We start from the raw sequence: 21428 nt of genomic DNA on the forward strand, positions 1-21428 counted from the left end.
TACTCTGTAGTTCTGCAATTACAGACTGTTGTACATCTGTGGACTCGACTTAAAATGTAGAGGACAAGTGGAGAGAGAGAAAATATTGGATAATCCTCAAAACTCAGCCATATGTATCAAACACCAGCAGTATTAACACACACACACACGGGGCCAAAAAAAAAAAAAAAAAAATCATAATCACCAAAATATTTTGGCAGATGTTTTATTGATGCAGTTATGGGATTGACACATTGGGACAATAAGAAGTAAATCATTTAAATTCAGGTTTAAATTGACCACCACAAGATTAAGCATAATAGACGTTTCATCTCCAACACAAAGTTTGCCATACACATTTCCATTTGCAAATTCAGACACCGATGAACGAATTATATCAGTCAATTTAAAAAATGGTAGAATGCATTATTGCTTTGTTATTTATTAAAAACAGATTTTTTTTTTATCAGGAACAGATATTTAACTACAGGTCTAACCAAGGTCCTAGATGTAAGTGAAATCCCTTTTATATTAGCTATAAAATCAGTATAAATATATCATTAAGATGTAAACAAAGTGATTGAGAGTTTTTTGATGTGGAATAAATGGCAAAGTTGCATGCAAGGAGTTCTCAAATGTAATATAGCATATAAACGAAGCATACTCTTCCAGATTTCATACTATATTCCCATAATCTATATTGCATATAAAAACATGGTGACATCTGGTTCCTTTGACTACTAGTGTAAAGAAAATCGAGTTACTCTATAATCAAACATTTCACGCCAAATCTCCCCATCACTGTATTTACATCTCAAACATACAATTTTAACTTGAAAATTTGGTGGATATCCTCTTTTAGTTGGGCAACTGGCTTTAATGTGTAATGTCTTTCTATCGAGAGTCATTGCTGAGCGAGGGAATGAGTTCATGTTTAACTTCTGGGTGGAAACCTTTACCTGGATATCCATATAAACATGTGTATTGTTTTCATCATTGTCTAAATTGACGTTTAGAACCACACTGACCAAACAAATTCATTACAAACACAGCAGAAAATATTACACTATTTAAAAAGTTGTTTTGAGCTGCTTTAAATCTTGTAATAAACTGATTAATTGAAAGACACATTCATGTTGTCAGTTATTTCAAACATTTACAGCAGCCCAATAACTATTTTAAGTTAAAACATATTTTTTCTTATAGTGTTTTACATTCACTGGCCTGAATTTTCACATTAGATACTGACCATCAGCATCTTGGGAGCAAAAAGAGTACCAAAGCCATTATTGCAAATACATGTACTTTCCCAATAACTGTTTAAATCTATGTGGGATTACTTCAGATTTAGCCTCGTTCACAATGGAAATGACAAAGATATAAAGGTTAAATTCATATTATTAACATAATTAAGCTGGTGAGCTTCAGAGACAAAGATTTGACCTTCCAGTGATTTTATGCCTTAAATGTCCAGAAGTTTGTGAACACCTCTTTTAATAAGTGAATTCAGCTACTCTACAGCTAATGTACAACCACTGTGAACACTGTTGGTCAAATCTCTAAAGAAAAATATAAAATGAAATAGTAAGCATGCTCAATATTAAGCACCAACCATAGGGGAATACATTGCCCCAACAATTCTAGAGAATTGTGTTCTCTAGAGTGATCGAGCTTGATCTAATACCTTAAGGATGTTTTATGATCCAGAAGAAATTTTCCCAACATCAGTACATGTCACTATTTCCCAAAGGATTAGAAGCTATTACAGTAGTACAAAATAACAAACTCTCAACCAAAACCCCTTAATTATATAAAATATTAGGTGTTCAAAATGTTCTGGTCATTCAGCACACATGGCATTGTGTAATATTTCCAATGAAACCAATGATGCATTTCCCTGATATATGAGGACATAAGGTAATTCCTCTTAAAATAAACGTCTTTGATTAGAGTGGAAGAAAGCTGGGAAAAATACGGGATGTAAGAAATAATAAATATTGCATTTAAATTCTTCTGTAATATAGATAATGAAATATTTAACAGAAAACCTGCTATGTTTCAGATAAAAATCTATCTAACACTAGCATCCACAAGCACTAGATTAAGAAAAAATATAGTACTAGCCACTTTAAACAAAGTAATTATTGAAAGTCATGATTTAATAAAAAATATAAATAATAAAATTGACTCAGTGTAGTCAATTACTTGGGACATAATTTGTGTCTTAAGTTTGCTTCTTTAGTTTTGCACTGGACCTATCACAAATGTAGCAAACAAGAAAATAGATAGCCATTTTTATGTTAAAATATATGAATCCTTACAAGGAGTATATTCAGCTATGCTGTCAGAAAAAAGGTACTGTACTGGTATATTATTGCCACTAAAGGTACAAACAGTTTATATGTACATTTAAAAGGTGCAACAGTGGTTTTAAAGTCCAATGGTGTTCCCGAAAGGTGCATTCCCTTCTCCAGAAAGAGAGGTGAATATTTGTAACCTTTCATTATAGTACACTGCAAAACATAATAAGAAAATATAAGTCTTGAATATGACATGAAGTGCATGAAACCGACACTACTTAAAAATCTACAATTAATATAGAACATGGTATGATTATTCCAAAATTAAAAGTACTGCATATGTACCCTTGAGGGTACCACCACAGTAACAGTTTTCTCCAAGAGTGTAATTTAAGGATTGCCCATTATGTAAACAAGTCCAGTGTTGCATGCTAACGTTCTAGGACACACTGAAGCAGTTGCTCATGTGCCAGAAATCATGTTTAATGGCCAGAATCTGTGTACTGGTCTGGAGTAGTGAATCTGGGGTGATGTTGCCCGATCCAATATCTCTGTAAGCTGTGATTCAAAACTTATCATTCAACTTCATCAATGTTCCAACATCTAGTGTAAATTCTTCCCAGCACAGTAAAGACTTGCTTCAGCAAAGATGAATAAACTCATGAATAATACCCATTCATTTAAATTTGTTTCAGAATAAACAGTGGATGAGTGTCCCTTAGTTGTTTCATCATTTCATTAGCTTTGTAGCTCCAGTGCAAAACAAAAAAATATATATACACAAGCAAGCTACCTAACTAACATGTCTGCTGACTATTTAAAACATTGTTTTGGGTTATGGACAGAAAACTGTAAATCCAAAGTTTAAAAGCAAAAAAGAATGAGAAAGATTGTGAGAGAGAGAGAGATAGAGAGACCATTATCCAACAAGTAAATTCCAACTAATTAACCTTGAGTTATCCATTTTAACTGGTCCAACAGAGTTTTTGCAGCAGTAAATATTGCTGTGACATGTTTTGTTGATTTTAATAAGCTCAAACTCTACTGAGACCACATTCTGCATCTATTTATTTAGCTAGTTAGTTAAATTGGACGTGCTGCTGAGGACATACAATGCTGTGCAAAATATTAGGACAGTCAGGAAAAATGTCAATAATGTATATTCACATTATGTGTTTTTGCTTGTGATAACACAATATTACATTTGAATAAACTCAAAGAAACAGCAGCAATGAAGGGTGGACTAATCAAACTAGGTTTTGGAAGTTTCCTGTCAAAATTTGGCTGCCTCAAAATGACTAACAACAATATATTGCATTATTGTTTTCATCATTATTGTTTTTTACAAGCACTACTTCCCTTTATTCTAATGTGGATCTATGTGTGTTGGTATTGTTAACTGTAAATTTCTTTTACAATGTCCACACTAATGTCCTTTTTGAAATTCTGCTTTTTTAATCAAAATGAACTAAAACATCATTGGGTATCATTAAAGTCCATTGCATTAGAAAGTGCTACAACAGTATCCACAGTTTTTGACCCAGTGTGTGGATAGCAAAGAAGGCTATAAGAGGAAAGAGAAGAGGCAAAAGAGAAGCAGTAAGAGGAGAAGCAGTAAATTCCTGGCGAGCCCTTGGCATTTCTTCAATCATGTATTTTGTTGTGTTTGTTTTTGTTTGTTACTGTGTGGCTGCTTGACTCTTCCCTTCTTCCTCTCTGCGCCTCAGTGCCTCGATCACGGACATCTCTTTTGCTTCTTTTTTCTGATTCCTGGCCTCAAACTGCAGCCTGGGATACATAGATGAAGAACAGGAAACAATGACATCCCTCATGTGCAGTTTGATTCCTTGCTTTTAAAACCACTCTAATTTTTATACACAAGAATCCTCGAGGACGACTCTAAATTCTACATTTGCCCACACAACACGGGGACAAAATCATCTGCAACACTACATAATGCTAAAAGTATAAAATGAATATATGTAGATATATGTAAAAATTCTATTTTATATATTACAAAAGGGGTGTAGAAAAGGATATAAAAATGTAACAAAAATGTTTTGTATTAAAATTTTTGTCAAATTTGGTATTAAAACCAACAAATAATGACTCAAAACACAAATTATATACATAATATCTAAACTAAACTAATTATAACTAAATAACTAATAATTACAACAATTCAGTGTATGTAAACCCTAGGGAAATACTGTTGCACATTAACGATGGTACAAAGTGTAGCAAACATGGTACAAAAACTTTATTAATATGAAACACACACACAAACCTGTTTTCTATTATTCTCTGGACAATGTCGTCGGTGGTGAGACTGTTTCCACTGTCGATAATACGCAATATCCCTCTCTTCTTTGGCTCCTGTGTATAGCATTGATAACCACAAACAGCCAATAAAGAACAATAACACTGCAAAACCTCAGACATTATGAAAGACATCACTGTGTTCATGACTGTCAATAGAAACAATGAAACATTGTACTTAACTCTAGGTTGTTGTTCTCATGAACATATTTAAAAAAACAAAATATTATGGCAATATAATATGATGTTGGTAAGAGCTCTTAATGTCCCAAGTCATTTCTGGAACCATGAGGTTATCAGTAGCTCCTTTATGTGTTCTACTACTTTCAAGATGATGCTTCTTCTACTTGAAGTTCCAACTCTTTACTCCACTCTGGACTGACTGAGATCTGGAGTATTAAGAAAAAGTCCTCAAACTTTGTCATGCCCAAAGCTTTTCAAATCATTCTCCAATACTCAGAAGTGTGTGAATCTTCATTAACTGCTAAAATATGCCAATGTTATTAGAGAACACAGTCTTCAAAAAGAGTGCAACCTGCTCTACAATCATATTTAGCTTAATGATGTGTCAAACTAACTGCTGCATAAACAACTGGACATTGGATGCAGCAGAATATTGACCAGAGCATCACAGTTCCATCAACATTATATTAGTAGTACTAGTATATTGTAGTCCCTAGAATTTATGAGTGACTTTTTAGTATTTAAAATAAAGTAAACAGTTAGAGCCACACAATGCATGTGTGTGTTGTGGTTATACATCAAATCACACTCACAGCATAAGGGTCAACTCCGTCTTTATCTGGGAAAACCTCTGTCTGACCATGACAAACCAGGTCCACCTGCAGAAAGACAAAGGGTTAAAACCACTATAACGTCAAAAAAATGCTTACATTATTTTGTTTTCAGGAATATAATATTACAAGTAAAGGAAAACAATATAAAAAAAGCAGAAATAAAGCAATATCCTCATCTCTTTTCATGATTTTCAGTGTTTGGAGGTCTCTCTGCTCTTTCTCCATCATGAGCAGAGAGGAAGTCCAGTATGTCTGACAGAGCAATTTTGCTTTTTAAATTGACACCGGAATTTTGTAAACATATTAGACTGGATTCCAGCACACAGAACAGTTTGGAGAGCTAGCAAATGGTGAGGCAACATCTTCTGAATTTTATAAAATGTGCTTTTTGATTACAGCCGCATGGCAAATATAATGTTAAAGTTGGCAAAATACACTGGAACTGGGATAATAGAGGCTTTCTACCTGCTCATTTCTGTGGGTGAGTCAGGTTAATCAGTCAGGCTAAAATGGCCAGCTCGTTAAGCAGTCCATAAAAATACTTCTTAATGGTTTAATGAAAGTTACTGGAACAGGATTTTGTAAGAACTTGACCCTACCTTAAAATGATCTAGAAGATCTTTCTCTACAGTATAGGGGGCTCCAATCACCACTTCAGAGACATACTGAGAGAGAGAGAGAAATAATTTAATCTCATGTAAAAAAAAAAAAAAATAATTAAATTTTTTATGATGTTATGTAGGTATGTGTATACATTTATGATACTAAGAATAGTGTACAAGTTTCCTTAGTGTCTAAGTTTAGATTCATTCATTGCTTGTAATCACTTATTCAGTTTAGGGTTGCGGTGGGTCTGGACCCTACCCAGAATCACTGAACACCTCAAGGTGTGAACGTACCCTGAAGAGGGCGCCAGTCCATCGCCAGGCAACACACACACACACACACACACACACACACACATATATGAACACTTGAGTTGCCAATCCACCTATAAATGTGTGTTTTTGAACCGAGGGGAAAACCGAGCACCCAGGGGAAACCCACGCATACACAGGAAGAGCTCGCCAAACTTCTCACTTGCAGGACCTTGGAGCTGTGTGACAGCCACACTACCTGTTGTGCCACCGTCCCGCCCGATTTCGATTTTGAGAGTGCAAAATTAAATTACTTGATAAAGGTATATTTGTCAAAAGTATGCTGTGTGGATGTGTGTGCAGGTTCCTCTCCTACCCGGCATGCCAGTACACTCAGTGTTCTCTCATGGATGTTCATGATTGGGTAGTTTTTCCCTTTGTAGCGGTTGACTTCCTGTAACAAACAGATATGGTCACTCATTCACTCACTTTCAATAACCACTTCATTCTGTTCAGGGTTTGGAGTTGGGTTTGGAGACTACCCAGAATCATTGGGTGCATGACAGGAACATACCCTGGACAGGGCACACCCACACATTCGCTCACGCCTAGGGACACATTTGTGTAGTCAGTCTACCTACCAAAATGTGTTTGTGGACTGCCGGAGGAAGCCAGAACACAGAGGAAACCCATGCATACATTGGGAGAACACAACAAACTCCTAACAGACGGTCACACAAGGCAGGGGTTTAAATACACAGCACTGTTGTGTGACAGCAGCACTACCTGTGGCGCCAACGTGCCACCCTTCTGAATAAAATTTGAAAATTTAATTTAATGTGGCATATTTTCAGTTGTACTGGAGGACATCTGTCCTATTCAAAGGAGATATTAAAAAACTGGATCCAAGCTGCCTTTCTGAAGGCTTTATTAAAGGGTGGGGGGTGCGGGGCAGGACCTGATACATTTTTAAACAATGTTATAAAACATGGAATGGCATATTCAGCTAAGAATTAGTGACAAAGCTAACAGTGTGGAAGTGAGCACAAATAAAATACAGGCCACAGCACACAACAACTCCCCAATAACACTGGCCAAGTCTTACATAGCTCCCTTTTGCACTACATAGTAGGTGTGGGCGATGTGGAACTAAAATAATATCAAAGTATTGCAGGGCATTTTGGTGATAACATTATTCTTGGTGATATGACAAACACTGTCGTGAACGATACGTAATGGCACACCCCTACTACATAGGTCATAAAATAATTCCTAGATTCTAACAATATACAATGTCTCCAAAAAGAGAAGCCATTTAGGACTCAGACACAGCTTATTGATAATATAGTACAACATCTTACAACATAAGTCAAAAACTTCTATCGCACACTATATAAATAGCTTGAAGGCATCTGAGATTGGGCAACACTCTTGTCAAGAAACTGGTACTTTTTCCAGCTGCAGGCATCTCTGTAACCTTTCAAACAGTGCTCAGTCATATACAGGCTGTAAATGATGCAGGGAAGTTGTTGTATCTGGGTGAGACACATAGTGAGGGTGAAATATGAGCAAAAATGTCCAGAGTCTCAGAGAGGAATGAACAGTAATGTCACTTAGGTCTGTTTAAGTTAAAACACATGTGCCCCCGCAGAGCCTCACAGCTAACCGAGAGTCTGGACATCTGTGTATGTTTGGGCCAAGTTTTTGTTGCTCGTTTTTATAAATCTTGACTTGTATATAAATATATAAATCAAAATTTCTGTGTAAATAAATATTCAGTCACTTATTAATACAACCAATACGATTATGGTTGTCAAATATTGTGTCAAAATAGTGTATTTACTTTTCTACAATTTATCCTACAATGTGCAACCCACATGAGATGAAGGATCAAATGCTTTGTAGTTCCCAAATGAGCCAATTTTATGCTCCATATATAGGGACCCACACAGTGACTGTGTATAAGAATAGAGAATATGTCAATGTTAACACCAACTGTGAGGTATTGGAGACTGAAATGGAAGCTGCTATCTTATGTGCACTTGCACAGTATAGGAAAACTGAAGCCAGAGACAGGAGGTGAGTCCTCGTGACAACCCAAACCCCACCCATGATTCTTTGTGGCAAGCCCTCCATACGTCTCTGTCCTTGCATTTGAGTCATGTCATTTTTTGCTGCAGTTTTTGCAGCACAAATGTAGACAGAAGATGTATATATTTTAGCGGTGTCAATGTTAACGCAGGTAATTTATCTGGAAACTTTAACATGTTAACTTTTTTTTAATCCAAATGAATCCGCCACAACTTCCTCCCATAATTCACTTGTTCTACAGAGCCTAGTGATGTATTAGAGGTTTCATTAGATCATTAGGGGGGTTCAGAAGGTAGGTTACATTATTTTTATGCTGAAATATGCATTAAAATAACAAACTCTCACTTTTTCAGGTAAGAATACTGTTATTGGGTTTATACATTTTTTAGTACTTTTAGATGGGAATATAACAGTATTCTATTCCTTAGAATTTCTTTACATGGCTTTTTATTTATAGCAAAAATATGTTTTTATTATAATATTTAGATTTTGGGTCATGTCTTGCTTGTTTTTGATTTTTCAATATTAAGGAAAAAACTTTTTGAATATTATACTACAAGCATTTTCTCTAGGACACATTTGGATTTAAAAAGCATGTTTTACCTAGATAAATAAAAATTTACGTATGACATTTTTATCCACCAGAAAGTGAATCCAATTTTAAAGATAATATGACGCATAAGGTGGGTGTATGTTTGTATGTATGTATGTGTTTTCACACCTGGTCAAAATGCAGTCCCACGATAACATACGGATTCTCAGCTTGTTTAAAAACTGTTTCCAGAAAGTCCACATGACCAATATCTACCAAAACAATTAAGGATAAAACACACAACACTGCTGCAATACACTAAAGCACACAAAGTTCATAGTGATTTACATTAGTGTTTAGTCAATACAGTATATATATCATATTTCCCCCCATTTAACCCACATAAAAGTGCTGTGATATATAAAAAAAAGTCCAGATGTTCTTTTTTAAAACACACAGGTAGCACCTCAGGAAGCATAGGTAAATTAATCTATACTTCACCACCATGACTGGATAAGTGGTTACAGACAATAAATGAATGAACGAATAATGCTAATTTAAAAACCCTGATAGAGTCATTCATTTTTTTTAAAATGAAGAGTAGGATACGAAAGAGGTCGAAAGCTCCAGCAACATAAATAATGGTGTCTCCAGGTTGAGGCTCTTTTCCTGAGGCGAACTGGATGATCTTCTGAGATGTCTGGAGAAACTGAGAAACACCGGTCCATGGACTGTGGCCTTGAGGACCCTGAGGAAAAGGAAAAAACACACACAGCTAATGATTTGTAGCATGGTACAGACAGAGAGGTTCTGTCAATTAAACAATTACATACGCACACAGTCACACAAACATTCATAGGATGGAGTGACCTCTAGTGGCTATCATTTAAAAAAAATATGTTTACACACAATGAAGGTGACACTATTTAAGGTTACCATTTAGAGCCAGAAACTAGACTTCTGCCTCATAAGTTCCATTATTTGGTAACATTGCTTGATATCAGTGTTATAAGGAGAGTCAATATCTGTCACTCCTAATTACAGGTCCATTTTGTACATCATATTTAAGTTATTACATAAAGCATCCTGTTTATCCTTTACCATTCCGCTACAAACTCACCTTCCCGAAGTTATCTGCATGCTGCTGGTAATCTGAGTTATCCTGAGAAAGAGAGTGAGGCAGATTTTGTGAAGAAGAAAAAAAATTATAATTAAAACAAGATTTACAGTTAGGTTTAGGATAGGTCAAACATGACAATATTTAGTACACTTTTACATGTTCCTGTCAAAAATGTACAAAATGACCTCGAGACCATCCTGTTAGATGATGATGAAGGAGAGGCTTGGTCTGTCTAGCATTGACCCAGAAATCAATTGAAACAAATAATATTGTTTTGTGTGTGAGAGTGGGTAAACAATCAGAAATTCTGATATTCACTATGGCTCTGAGAATCACTCTCACACTGAAACCAATGGCCAAAACATGACTCATATTATATGGAGGGACTGACATGTATAGTACTTGAGATGTAATTATATTATTGGTGAAGACAGGATAAGCAATAGCTTCAATACCTAATGCTCCTAATTAAACATGAAACACCCTCGTCATAACAGAATTACTGCTCAAAATTACACGTCTACAAGCCATGTCCATCAGTTTTCCCCCATTGTGGACACATAAAAGGGCCTGTGGAAGCACCTGCACATTAACTTAGGGTCACCATGCCCAATAACAGATGGCAAAGTAATCATTCATCTTTTGTACCCAATCTCACTTGTGCTTTCATGCTTGCAATCGAATTCTCAGGGAAATGTCCTATTATCTAATGTAAAGCCTTTCCAGATTAGACACAATTAATGAAGCAAAGAAGATCAAATTCCCAAATAACAACCTTCATTTAAGAAGAAAATATGAATGAACAGCTTTGCACACACCTTTGGCTATATAGTGTTACTCACCATGTTGGTGTGATGAGCTTTCGTCATCAGCAGCATACGACCCACGAGGTCTGTTGTAGACACACCCTGAGTGCGTTTACACTCCCTGCAGAGCCAGAATCATAAACACACACACACACACACACACACACACACACACACACACACACAACGTGCTGCAGGTGTGACCCTGTGTGATATGTTTGGTTGTGTGAATATGTGCAGGTGTGAACATATTGTGTGCAATTTGTGCATACGTGTGTCTCACCTGTATCGTCCCATGCGCTTCACCTCTTCATACGTGTCCTTCCCGTCCACTGTTAACGTGATGTCATCTGACAAAACACCCAATTGTAGAAGTGATGATATTAAATGTATATCAATACTAATGGATATTAAATATATATATTTTTTTCTAGAAATCTCAGCTATTACATTATATGTTAATTGAAACTCAGTATATGCTGTTGTACACTTTTGTACACGTATGTACACTTATCTGTGTGGTCATTGTATTCTCTGAATTTCCAAAACAAAAAAAAAAAGGAAAGGCCTAGATTTTTCAAGGCTCACAACACAACATTCCCAAAAATATTGTGTCAGTATCTATATCAGCAGTTTTAGAAAATGTACCCCAATATTTGGAGGAGTTTCAGGCATTCAGAATTCAGAAATTCAGATAATTTACACAAATCTGTATGGTACTGCCTTTCAATGCATCAGACACAATTGCAGTAAAACCTACAACAGTTCTGTGATGATTACAAGAAATATGGACACCCCTGCAATTCTAACAGAAAATAACCAACTTCTCCCACAACACTGTTGTAATTACAAATGCTTTGCTTTTATTGTTTTCCTTAGAACAACAAAAAATACTGGTACCCTAAACTAAACATTTGGTAGGAAATATTAACTGAATTTCTATTTCTTTATGATAAAATAATATTCTGTGTCTCCTCAAGTGAACTTTTGGGCCATTGTTCTGCTGCAAAATCCATGACCTCTTTTAGTGTCAGCTTTATTACATTCTGCCTTATGTCGTACTCCAAAATTCTCTGGTAGTGTTCAAATTTGATGATACCTTGCACAGAGCAAAGGCATCCAGTGCAAGAATCAACAAAGAAAACCCAAAACATCTGTCAACCTCCACCTTGTCTGACTGTAAAAAAAGTCCTTTTCTTTGAAGGTTTCATTTTGTTTGTTATGAAAGGAAAAAATTATGTGCTTTACCAAAAGGCTCTCCTCATTTGTCTGTAGGATTTCTTCTAGCATTACAGTACACATTCCTCAGATACGTTCTAGCAAATTCCAATATGGATTTATTATGTCCCTGCATCTGCAGTTGGTTCTACCCGGTTCTCCTAACATAATGTCCTATTTCATTTCCCATTTATTTCAGTGATGGTGCAAGCTGATGTTGAGACTTGTGTCTGCAGATCAGCTTGAATTTGTCTTGAAGTTGATTGCGGTACACTGGCCACTACTTGAACAATCCATTTCTAAATATGTCCATTACATGTTGTATTCTCTCCAAGGCCAAGGTCAGCCACAGTACTATGGGTTATAAAATTCCTAATGATGCTGCACACAGTGGACACTGGAAGATAAATAGGTCTAGAGATGGGCTTGTATCCTTGATATTGTCCATGCTATTCCAAAATTTTATTTCCCACATCCAGGGATTTATATTATTATTTTTTGTTCTTCTTTCATTGATCTTCCTTCACCATCCATTAGACGAACTTCTCACTGTATGCAGATCGACTAAGGGTTTTGTGTCATTACGTTACAGCAAATTGCTATAAGCTAAAGATCATGCCCTGGGGACTGTAGCTGCTTGGGAAAAAGAACTCTCATACTTGGGTATCAGTGTGAATTGGGATGCAGTCTGGAATAATGTGTTCATGTCATCATAAAATGTAGGTCATCGGCCAATTCCAAGTCTATACATACGTTTTACATGACTTCTCTTTGTGCTTTTCAGATGAAATTCAGTGCCGATAAAAAATGTAATAGATGTGTAGTGATCATTCATTGATTCGTATTTTGTTTTTTATTTTTTTCTGGGAATGTACAGTTGTAGCTAGGTTCTGGATCTTTGTAACTGAGTTTATTTCTGAACAGTTAAATATCAGATTGCGATTATGTCCATCACTTTTATTAGGTGATGACTATGGTTTTAGTTTGAAGCTAATGCAAAATACGATTCTTACGGCAGGGTCAACAGCATCTATAAAGGCTATTTGACAGCAATATTACGAGCCCAATATTCTGTTGAGAACATATGGCTACAGTACTTTTTGGACATATTGTAAGACTATACATATGTTTTACATGACTCCTCCTGAAATGGTCTACAGCCAAGCTTCGTAAGGCTACCTCAAAAACCGTCAGCAACTGGACAGATGCTATTTGGTTTGTTAAGGGTCATATTTGAAAAAGGAGGATGGGCCTATTGCCTCTGGTGGGTAGACTGTATATGATTATATGCATGTGTCACAGGTTTCAGGCACTGTTGAGAACAAGCCTCTGTTAACTTTCAAGATAATGGACCCCAGGAATCGGTGACATTTGCTTTGTTCCTCTTCTCAGATTTTAATTTTTCTCAGATTTTTGTGTTGTTTCAAAGCAAACAAAATAAATAACAATATAAATACCAAAGCATTTAAACGGCAATTATTTTCTCCAAGAAGTATTGCAGTTTCTGAAAGAAGTGTGGGTATACAGTGACTCTATAACCACATGAGCTGTATAACCACAATGTAAACCCCTGCCACCCCACCAGCATACTGTAAATTTCAAAAGAGAAGGTCTTTCTTGGTATGGGAGGGTGTAGTAGTGCACTTGGTAAGGTTAACATGCACATCAGTAAAGGCACCATTATCACTTATTTACATTTACATATTTTAAGCAGCATGCTGCCATCTAGATGATGTCATTGTTTATTTCAACATGATAACACAAAGCCATAATCTGCTTGTGTTAGAAGAGTGGCTGACCAGTTAGAGTGCGTGTTTTAAATGGAGCCGTCTTTAAATAGCACACCAATATTTGAAATTACGTTTGTATTTGTCTCTCACCTCCATGTACACAGAAGTCACAGTTGTTTTTATCAAGTGTCTCCAAGGTGGTAACGTAGGGAGCTCCCTCGACAACCTCGTCCACCCATTTGATCGCCCGTACCATCTTATAGCGCTCCTCCTGAGTAAATACAGGCGGACCTTTGTGCTTCGATATCTCTCCTGAGCGAGAGAATACGTGTGTTAGAAGAAATATAAAAGTCAGCAAAAGAAAAATAATACCATATATACAATATCACTCTAAGTTATCACAATAAAATTATTGATAAATTACTCTTCATTAATGATAAATTAATGAACACGTCATCTCGTCATTGTATTCAGGGTTTAAATACTTTGTTTATATTTCTAGTGCGTGTGGTCTTTTTTATTCCTCAAACCAAATTAATGTTTACGTATAATGTATTATGAAATCATGGTAAATTATTATAATGCTTCAAAAGTAAATCAGAAAAAAAAACAGTATTGAGGATGTACATTTACAAAAATAGAAAGCACTAATTTTTACATTCACTCTGACTTTTTGCAGAGTCTGAAAACAAGTTATTTCGCATTTTTCTGGTCAGGTGTGAATGCAGTAATTGCACTCGGATGTGGACCAAAACAACCGCACCTGAGACCCTTGAGAACAGTATGGTGCCAAACGAATTATGAAGCAGTTTGTTTGTGGTGAGAATGTGATCCATCATTGATCCTACCCAAATATCACATGAACTCAAGTTTGAGTTAAACGGCTCCCGTAGCCAGGTGTGCTTTGCATTATGGACGACTCCACAACACATTTCATAAAGGAAGAACCTCCTATCTTGCTCCTGCCCCATACAGGTCTGACCAATAAGCGAAGAGAATGTTCTCACATGGTTTGTTGTGACATATTTTGGTGCACTTTATCACTGTGTGAAAAAACAACTAAACATAGGGGAAAACACTCCAACTATACAATCTCATGAATTGAACCAGAGCAAACGAGCTATAGGTGTGAAAACACCCTTAGAAGCAAAATGGGCAGAAGATTGCAACTTAGCCAATTAATACAAAATAATTTTTTTGAATTGCTAAAAATAAAATAAAAAAAAAATCAATTAAAAAAAAGGAATATTTCACCATCTGCATAACATAATCAAAAGATTTAATGTACCTAGAGAAATTATAAGGTAGAAATATGTGGTATTTCTACCTTATAATTTCAGCTTCTAAATAATTATAATGTTCCACAGAGCTGTAATAGGGAGAATAAAGCCTTTGTGGTGGCTACGTCGTGTCCTCTGCTGGTTATATGGCAGAGAGAACAAGGAAGAGAAAACGAGAGAGAGAAAGAATGAGCGGCCAAGAGTTAATACTGGATTGAATTTACACAGTAGAGTGAGCTGAAACAGACATGAGGACACAAGTTGGTTTTTGAGAATTACTGAGCAGTGAGCCAGGGTTTGCAGCTGTTAACGTTAGACAGATTAGCTCACTTTTTTGTTTTTAGCATTGGACATCAATTCTGGTAATAAATGATTTACTGTCAGTTGCTGTGGTTATTACAGCTAGTGTAACACCAAAGTTACACTTTATTGTTGTAATAATATGGTCAAGTGTGTATTATGAGCAATATATGGGTTTTATCATGTAATCCTCATCATTTTATTCAATTATACACATTCCTCCCAGCTCAATATCTGCTGGAGCTCAGAGCTTTTGGCTAATTTTATAAATATAACTCTGTGATCCATCCATCCATTATCCACCTTCCAACCTGGAGAGAGCATTCCACCCTTTTCCTACTGAGTACCATGGACTCAGACTTGAAGGTGCTGATTCTCATCCCTACTGCTTCACACTCGTCCAGCAAGAGCTGGAGGTCCCAGCTCAATAAAACCAACAAGACCACACCATCCGCAAAAAGCAGGCATGGAATCCTGAGACCACCGAACCGAACACCTTCTACCACTTGGCTATGCCGAGAAATTCTGTCCATTAAAAATTATGAACAGAACCGGTGACAACTGGGAGCTCTGACGGAGTCCAGTCAGACTTACTGCCAGCCATACTAACTAGACTCCTGCTCTGTTTATATAGGGACTGGACAGCTCGCAGCAAAGAGCCCAGAACCCCATACTCCGAGAGCACCCCCCACAGGAAATCCCGATGGGCATGGTCGAATGCCTTCTCCAGATCCACATAACACATGTAGACTGGTTGTGCACAAACAACCGTCAGAGCCCTTTCCCCAACCCGAAGGCCCAGGGAAACCCTCTTGTCCACTGGAGAAAACCTCAACGTAGGCTCGGCTATGAGCAAGTCGACTCCTGCCTTATGCCTCTCACCCTGGTCGAGGTGAGCCCAACTATATCTAGCTAGTACCTCTCAACCTCGCGCACCAGCTCAGGTTCATTTTCCCACCAGAGAGTTTACGTTCCATTTTCCAAGAACCAGTTTCAGTAACTGAGGATCAGAACGCCAGGGCCCCCGACCTCAGCTGCCACCCAATCCACAATGCAACAGACCCGGATTACTACCTCTCCCACCTGTGGTGGGCCCATGGGAAAGTGGACCCATGTTGCTCCTTCGGTCTGAGCCCAGCCGGATCCCATGAGTGAAATTCCGGCCACCAGACGCTCTCCAATGAGCCCCTCCCCCAGGCCTGGCTCCAGGGTGGGACCCCAGTAACCCTACTCCGGGCAAGGGAAGCTGTGTACTTATTATACCTCTCATTGGGGTCTTATGGATCACTCTTTGTCTGACCCATCACCTCGGACCAATTTGCCTTGGCAGACCCTACCAGGGGCTATTGCCTCCGACAACATAGCTCCTAGGCTCACGCAGGCACGTAAACCCCTCCACCACGTTAAGTTGGTGATCCAGGGAGATCACTCGGTGAGTGAGAGAAAAATAGAGTGACAGAGAGAGAGGTATGTGTGTTTGTCTGTAAGAGAGATAGGGAGAGAGCCAGTCGTGTTTAAGTGAGCGAGCAAGCGAGGAAGAGAGGTGTGTTTGAGACTTGATTTCACAACAGTGCTGTAAATGTGAATTACACTCAGCAGCAGGTAGGGGGTGCTAAGGAGACAAAAAAAAAATACAATTCTTACATTGTATTCCTTTAAAGGACACAAAGTCTCTCTGATCTCTGAATCCTCAGACAGCACTCCATCAATACACATGGCACATAAATTTTACTGTGCCAAAAGGAAGCCATTAGTTAACTTTGTCCTGAAGTTCTGTCAACGTGTCTGGACTCTGGGATGAACAATCTCATGGGGGAAACATGAAACAAATCAATATTCCAAGCCACTTTAAAAGATGGATACAGTGTGCTTTGAACAAAAGAGGAAAGAACCATCCAGGCTGTAGTCAGCAACAAGGCAAGGCAAAGAAAATATATATATCATGAACTATGATAATTCAAAGTGTTATACAAAATTAAATCAAATGCAACAATAGAACAAAAAAAAAATTGGCAGAATAATCAAAAGAACAATAAAAATAAGAAGTTGACTAAATAAGAACAATATGTTGCATACTGCAGTTAATGTGCATCCATAATAAAAGGTTAATAAGACTGGGGACTGGAAATTTATACAATAATTATTGTATGTTAACATAAAAATCAATGAACTATTAAAATATCATGATAAAAAGAGTGCAAGTTCCAAAACTCAGTCAAAAACACATGGAAAGAGAAATGTTTTTAACCTGGATTTATAAATTGGGGCTCATCTAACAAATTTTGGCAGTTTGTTCCAGCTGTGTGCAGCAAAATAGCTAAATGCTGCACTGCTCCCAAGGCTTAGTTTGAGCTCTGGGCTCGACTACCAGGCCTGAGTTCATGGATTATAAAAACACTCGGTTCAGTGTTTCGAAGCATATCAGTGATTCAAAGTCCAAACAAGTCCAAAGCGAGGATCTATGCTGGTATGTGGTTGTGTTGGTGGTAAAGGTAACATACACTTCAGTGGCAAAATTAATGCAGATAAAATACATAGAAGTATTGTCGCAACAAACGCAAGGAACACCCATGCATTTTTCAAAAGTGGCAAAAAACATTCTGCATGCAATACAAAAGGAGGGCTATGGAAGAAGTGGGTGCCGGCGCTGGAATGGCCTACTTATGGTCCCAATCTGTCCCTAATAGAGAATGTGTGGTACATTTTGAAACATAAAACATGACAAAGAATACTGCATACTTTTGTAAATCTCAGGAAGAATGGGACAAAGTTGAACAGAAAAACACTGCATCGCTTGGGGTCTTCATTCCCTAAACATGATTTAGCTGTTATAAAAAGGAATGGTAGCATTATAAAAATGTTTTTGATATTCTTTGCTGGCCCAACTCTTTTTGCAAGCATATAAATTGGAATACAATGTTAATTTTTAAACACAAATATAAATTAGGCAAGACACCAAATGATGTGCTGCTGGAATATTTTCAATGAAATAGTGGTCACTTTTTTTGCAAATTATTTGCAAATTAGTTTTTTTCCCACTTTTTAAATGTAATTCAACATGTGCCCCAACATTTTGTGATGTAAGGTCGTATATAATGGAAATACTTCTATAGGGCATTACTTATTTTTAAATAACGTGCATTAATATGAGACTGTTCTTACCATCTGTGTGAACTCCCACTACGAGGTGATCCCCCATTGCCTTCGCTTGCCGCAGTTGATTAGAGTGACCATAGTGAACCATATCGTAACTGGGTGAAAGTGAAGTATTAAGATGTTAATAAATTGAGATATTATACAAAAAAAATGTATTTAAAAAAGATTTGTATGGAAAGGGACATCTGTTGTGACAGTAGCCATCACTGCTTTATGAATATTTATGAATTATATATATAAGGAGTCTTTTTAAGCCAACAGTTTACAAAGACCTTAGCTACAAAACGCTTTACAAAGACCTTAGCTATTTCATGACACATTTTGTGTGTGTGTGTCCCAATTCAGTTGTAGGGTTTGTTTGTTTATTTATTTTTGCATAATTTTCCTCATTTTTTTTGAGTTTAGTGCATAACTTTTCTAAGAATTTCATGTAAAGAAATGTGATGTCCAGCTGGGATAGTGTTTTTTGGATTGAAAGCTGATCCTGTTTTGAAGCATGCACAAGATCACCAGGACAAAAACCTATCGGTCTGAACTGTTTTTCCCTCCTAACTGTAGAACATATGGGTAATTTTGTGTTCAAATGATGGAGTAAACTAAAAAATAGAGATACGTGTTGTTAATTGGACAGTAACCACATTCACTTCAACCAAAAGCATAAAAAAGTACATAAGTAAAAAATAAATAAAATAAAAATTCCCTCCTTGATTTCAGGCTTAAAATTAAAGTTTTTTTTTTATTATTATTGTTTGAAGCCCAGTCCTATTTTATATACAGTACTGTGCAGAAGTCTTAGGCACCTAAGATAATTATATATATTTAAACTAATGCTTTCTCAGTAAGTATGGCGATTGTATAAAGTTACATATAATCAGAGTAAATACAAAAAAATAATAATATAAAGCATATAAGAAAGATAAGATTTTTTTCTATAAAGCAGTAGGTGTGAGTGAGTTTGAAGAACAATATTTTGTTCAGATTCTCCTTTAATGCATGAATTTGTTAAATCAACAGCACAATAATTTGTTAAACCAAAGCAGTTTATTAAGCAGTAAAACTTGGTACTGGATGATAACCTCAAATAATTCAGACTGCCACGAGGAGAGATTTGGAAAAATTAAATCAACACAGAATATATATATATATACACACAGTACTGGGAAAAGACCTAAAACATAATCAAAAATCTCTTTATCTGCTCTTCAGTGAACACAATGTACACTATGCAAGTTATTAATAGAGTTGCATGCATGAGTTCACAGATCCAAAAATGTTCTACGTCTAAACCTGGGCTTAATTCTGCAGTCAGGGACATGTTCATCTATTTTCTTTTGCATCATATTCTCACTATAAAAACTCAAATTTCTTAAAGATAATGCTTTTAAGTTTGAGTGTCTTCCAATAAATGCATTTATTCACATTTACATACAGATCTTAAATAGCACTTATACACTCTACACTGCCTTAGGATAGTAATCTCATAGAGATTGTTCCTCTTTGCTGTAGCAACAGATTTTTCTCTTTCTGAAAGACTTTACACTAGATCTGTAAAAAAAGTGATAATGTTATGTACTGATGCTGGATTATTAGTTATCTATCAAAGAAAACAGTCATAATCACCCCAAGGGGTTTGGATGGAGTGCCACGACTGCAGGGAATTCTGTTCCATAAACCAATACCTGGGGGCTTTATACTCCCCTATGAATGTTTCATGCAGATTTTTGTTCATTTGCTTAAAAAGAAACATTAGTTCTTATCAGCTTTCCACTAATTAATATTTTATAAATGAAGCACCTGTATTTATTCTTAGTAAAGTTTGTCAATAATGTGTGTTTAAACGTTTGTTTGTTTTACTGTCACTGTGAATTTAATATCTTTAAAATATTTAGAGTGAACAGAACACTGTTGGATGTTGTTCATTCATACTTATGCTTAACAACTTGATCTGAGAGTGTATGTGCTGACCATTCCCAGATGGAGTCAACTAATCCTCACTGAAAGGTAACTAGAGGTCATGTTACACTGTTTGGTTGTTTATGCTTCAAATCTAATTAAATTCCTACACAATACAATGTATCTTTGGTGTGAAATCTGTACTAGAGAAATTAATGTACCAACTGAGAATAATCAACAGTGGGGATGAAAGGAACTGATCTAATAACGCCTTATAAAAACTAGTTATTTGAAATTGTTATGGACTGTTCTGATGCCTGGGAAATAGTGTGTAAAACATATTTTTGAAGCCATTCATGTTACAGAGATGGTATAGATGTAAAGCATGTGTGTGTGCGCGCGCGTTTCTTTAGTAATGAAAATAGAATGAATGCGGGGCAAAGAAAGAAAGAAAGAAAGAGAGAGGGAGAGAGAGAGAGAGACCTCTCCGACTTCAGCTTATCTGTCAAGTTAGCTTAGCAGCGTTAGCTTAGCAATGTTGGACAAATATGAGCTTTAAAAGACAAGGGTTTTCGTTTCACCTTTATGAGCCTTCATTTTACTCTTGATCATTAGATAGGAACACGAGAGAACTTAAATCCCTCCCGGCTTAAAAGCATTTCTTACCATCCGTCACACCAAACTCGCACCATGCGCTTCCTCTTCTCCGCCGCACGCTCGCTCTGCGAGTGATGTCCGTTCTTGATCATTTTTGGAAGATTAAAAATATTTAAAAGTGGTTTGTCGTCTAAAATAAAGCTAAAGTATGTGTTCGCCGACCAGCAGACGACTCTCTGTAATCGCCGAGCCCACGCGCCTCCTTACGCCGCCTACTGAAACAGCGTCGTGACGTCACCTTTGGTGTTGTCATTGGTGGAAAATGTCGAAAATGTGCTCCATTTAGAGTTCCTAGAGCCCTACACCCTGTACCCTACACTGTGGCTGTTATCGGAATGGCACACTAGCTAGTAATATCTACATATTACTGCACTCCGCGTCCTGTTCCCTACA

General features: G+C 36.8%; 1 protein-coding gene across 2 annotated transcripts; it reads right to left on the reverse strand.

Moving 5' to 3' along the window:
- Positions 1-201: 201 nt before the first annotated feature.
- Positions 202-21237, reverse strand: LOC136677240 (ethanolamine-phosphate cytidylyltransferase-like). Of its 2 annotated transcripts, XM_066654713.1 has the most exons (13): positions 21045-21237; positions 18492-18580; positions 13900-14061; positions 11085-11151; positions 10838-10922; positions 9996-10037; positions 9485-9623; positions 9065-9147; positions 6629-6706; positions 5995-6060; positions 5375-5440; positions 4567-4655; positions 202-4067 (listed from the first exon to the last, which is right to left on the reverse strand). In XM_066654713.1, exons 1-13 carry the CDS (start codon positions 21125-21127, stop codon positions 3959-3961), a joined length of 1158 nt encoding a protein of 385 aa, XP_066510810.1. In that variant the 5' UTR covers positions 21128-21237; the 3' UTR covers positions 202-3958. The 2 variants fall into 2 exon arrangements, with proteins under 2 accessions (XP_066510810.1, XP_066510811.1); XM_066654714.1 differs by lacking the exon at positions 18492-18580 and having other exon boundaries at positions 21045-21181.
- Between the last annotated feature and the right edge of the window lie 191 nt (positions 21238-21428).

Source organism: Hoplias malabaricus, chromosome X2 (assembly GCF_029633855.1).
Source record: "Hoplias malabaricus isolate fHopMal1 chromosome X2, fHopMal1.hap1, whole genome shotgun sequence".
In the NCBI taxonomy this organism is placed as follows: domain Eukaryota; kingdom Metazoa; phylum Chordata; class Actinopteri; order Characiformes; family Erythrinidae; genus Hoplias; species Hoplias malabaricus.

Coding starts and splice junctions, on each gene's coding strand:
- LOC136677240 (XM_066654713.1), bottom strand. CDS start 21,127: ATGATCAAGAACGGACATCACTCGCAGAGCGAGCGTGCGGCGGAGAAG. Junction 14,062..18,491: donor AGTGGGAGTTCACACAGATG/GTAAGAACAGTC, acceptor TCTCTCGCTCAG/GAGAGATATCGAAGCACAAA. Junction 10,923..11,084: donor AAGCGCATGGGACGATACAG/GTGAGACACACG, acceptor CTGGCTCTGCAG/GGAGTGTAAACGCACTCAGG.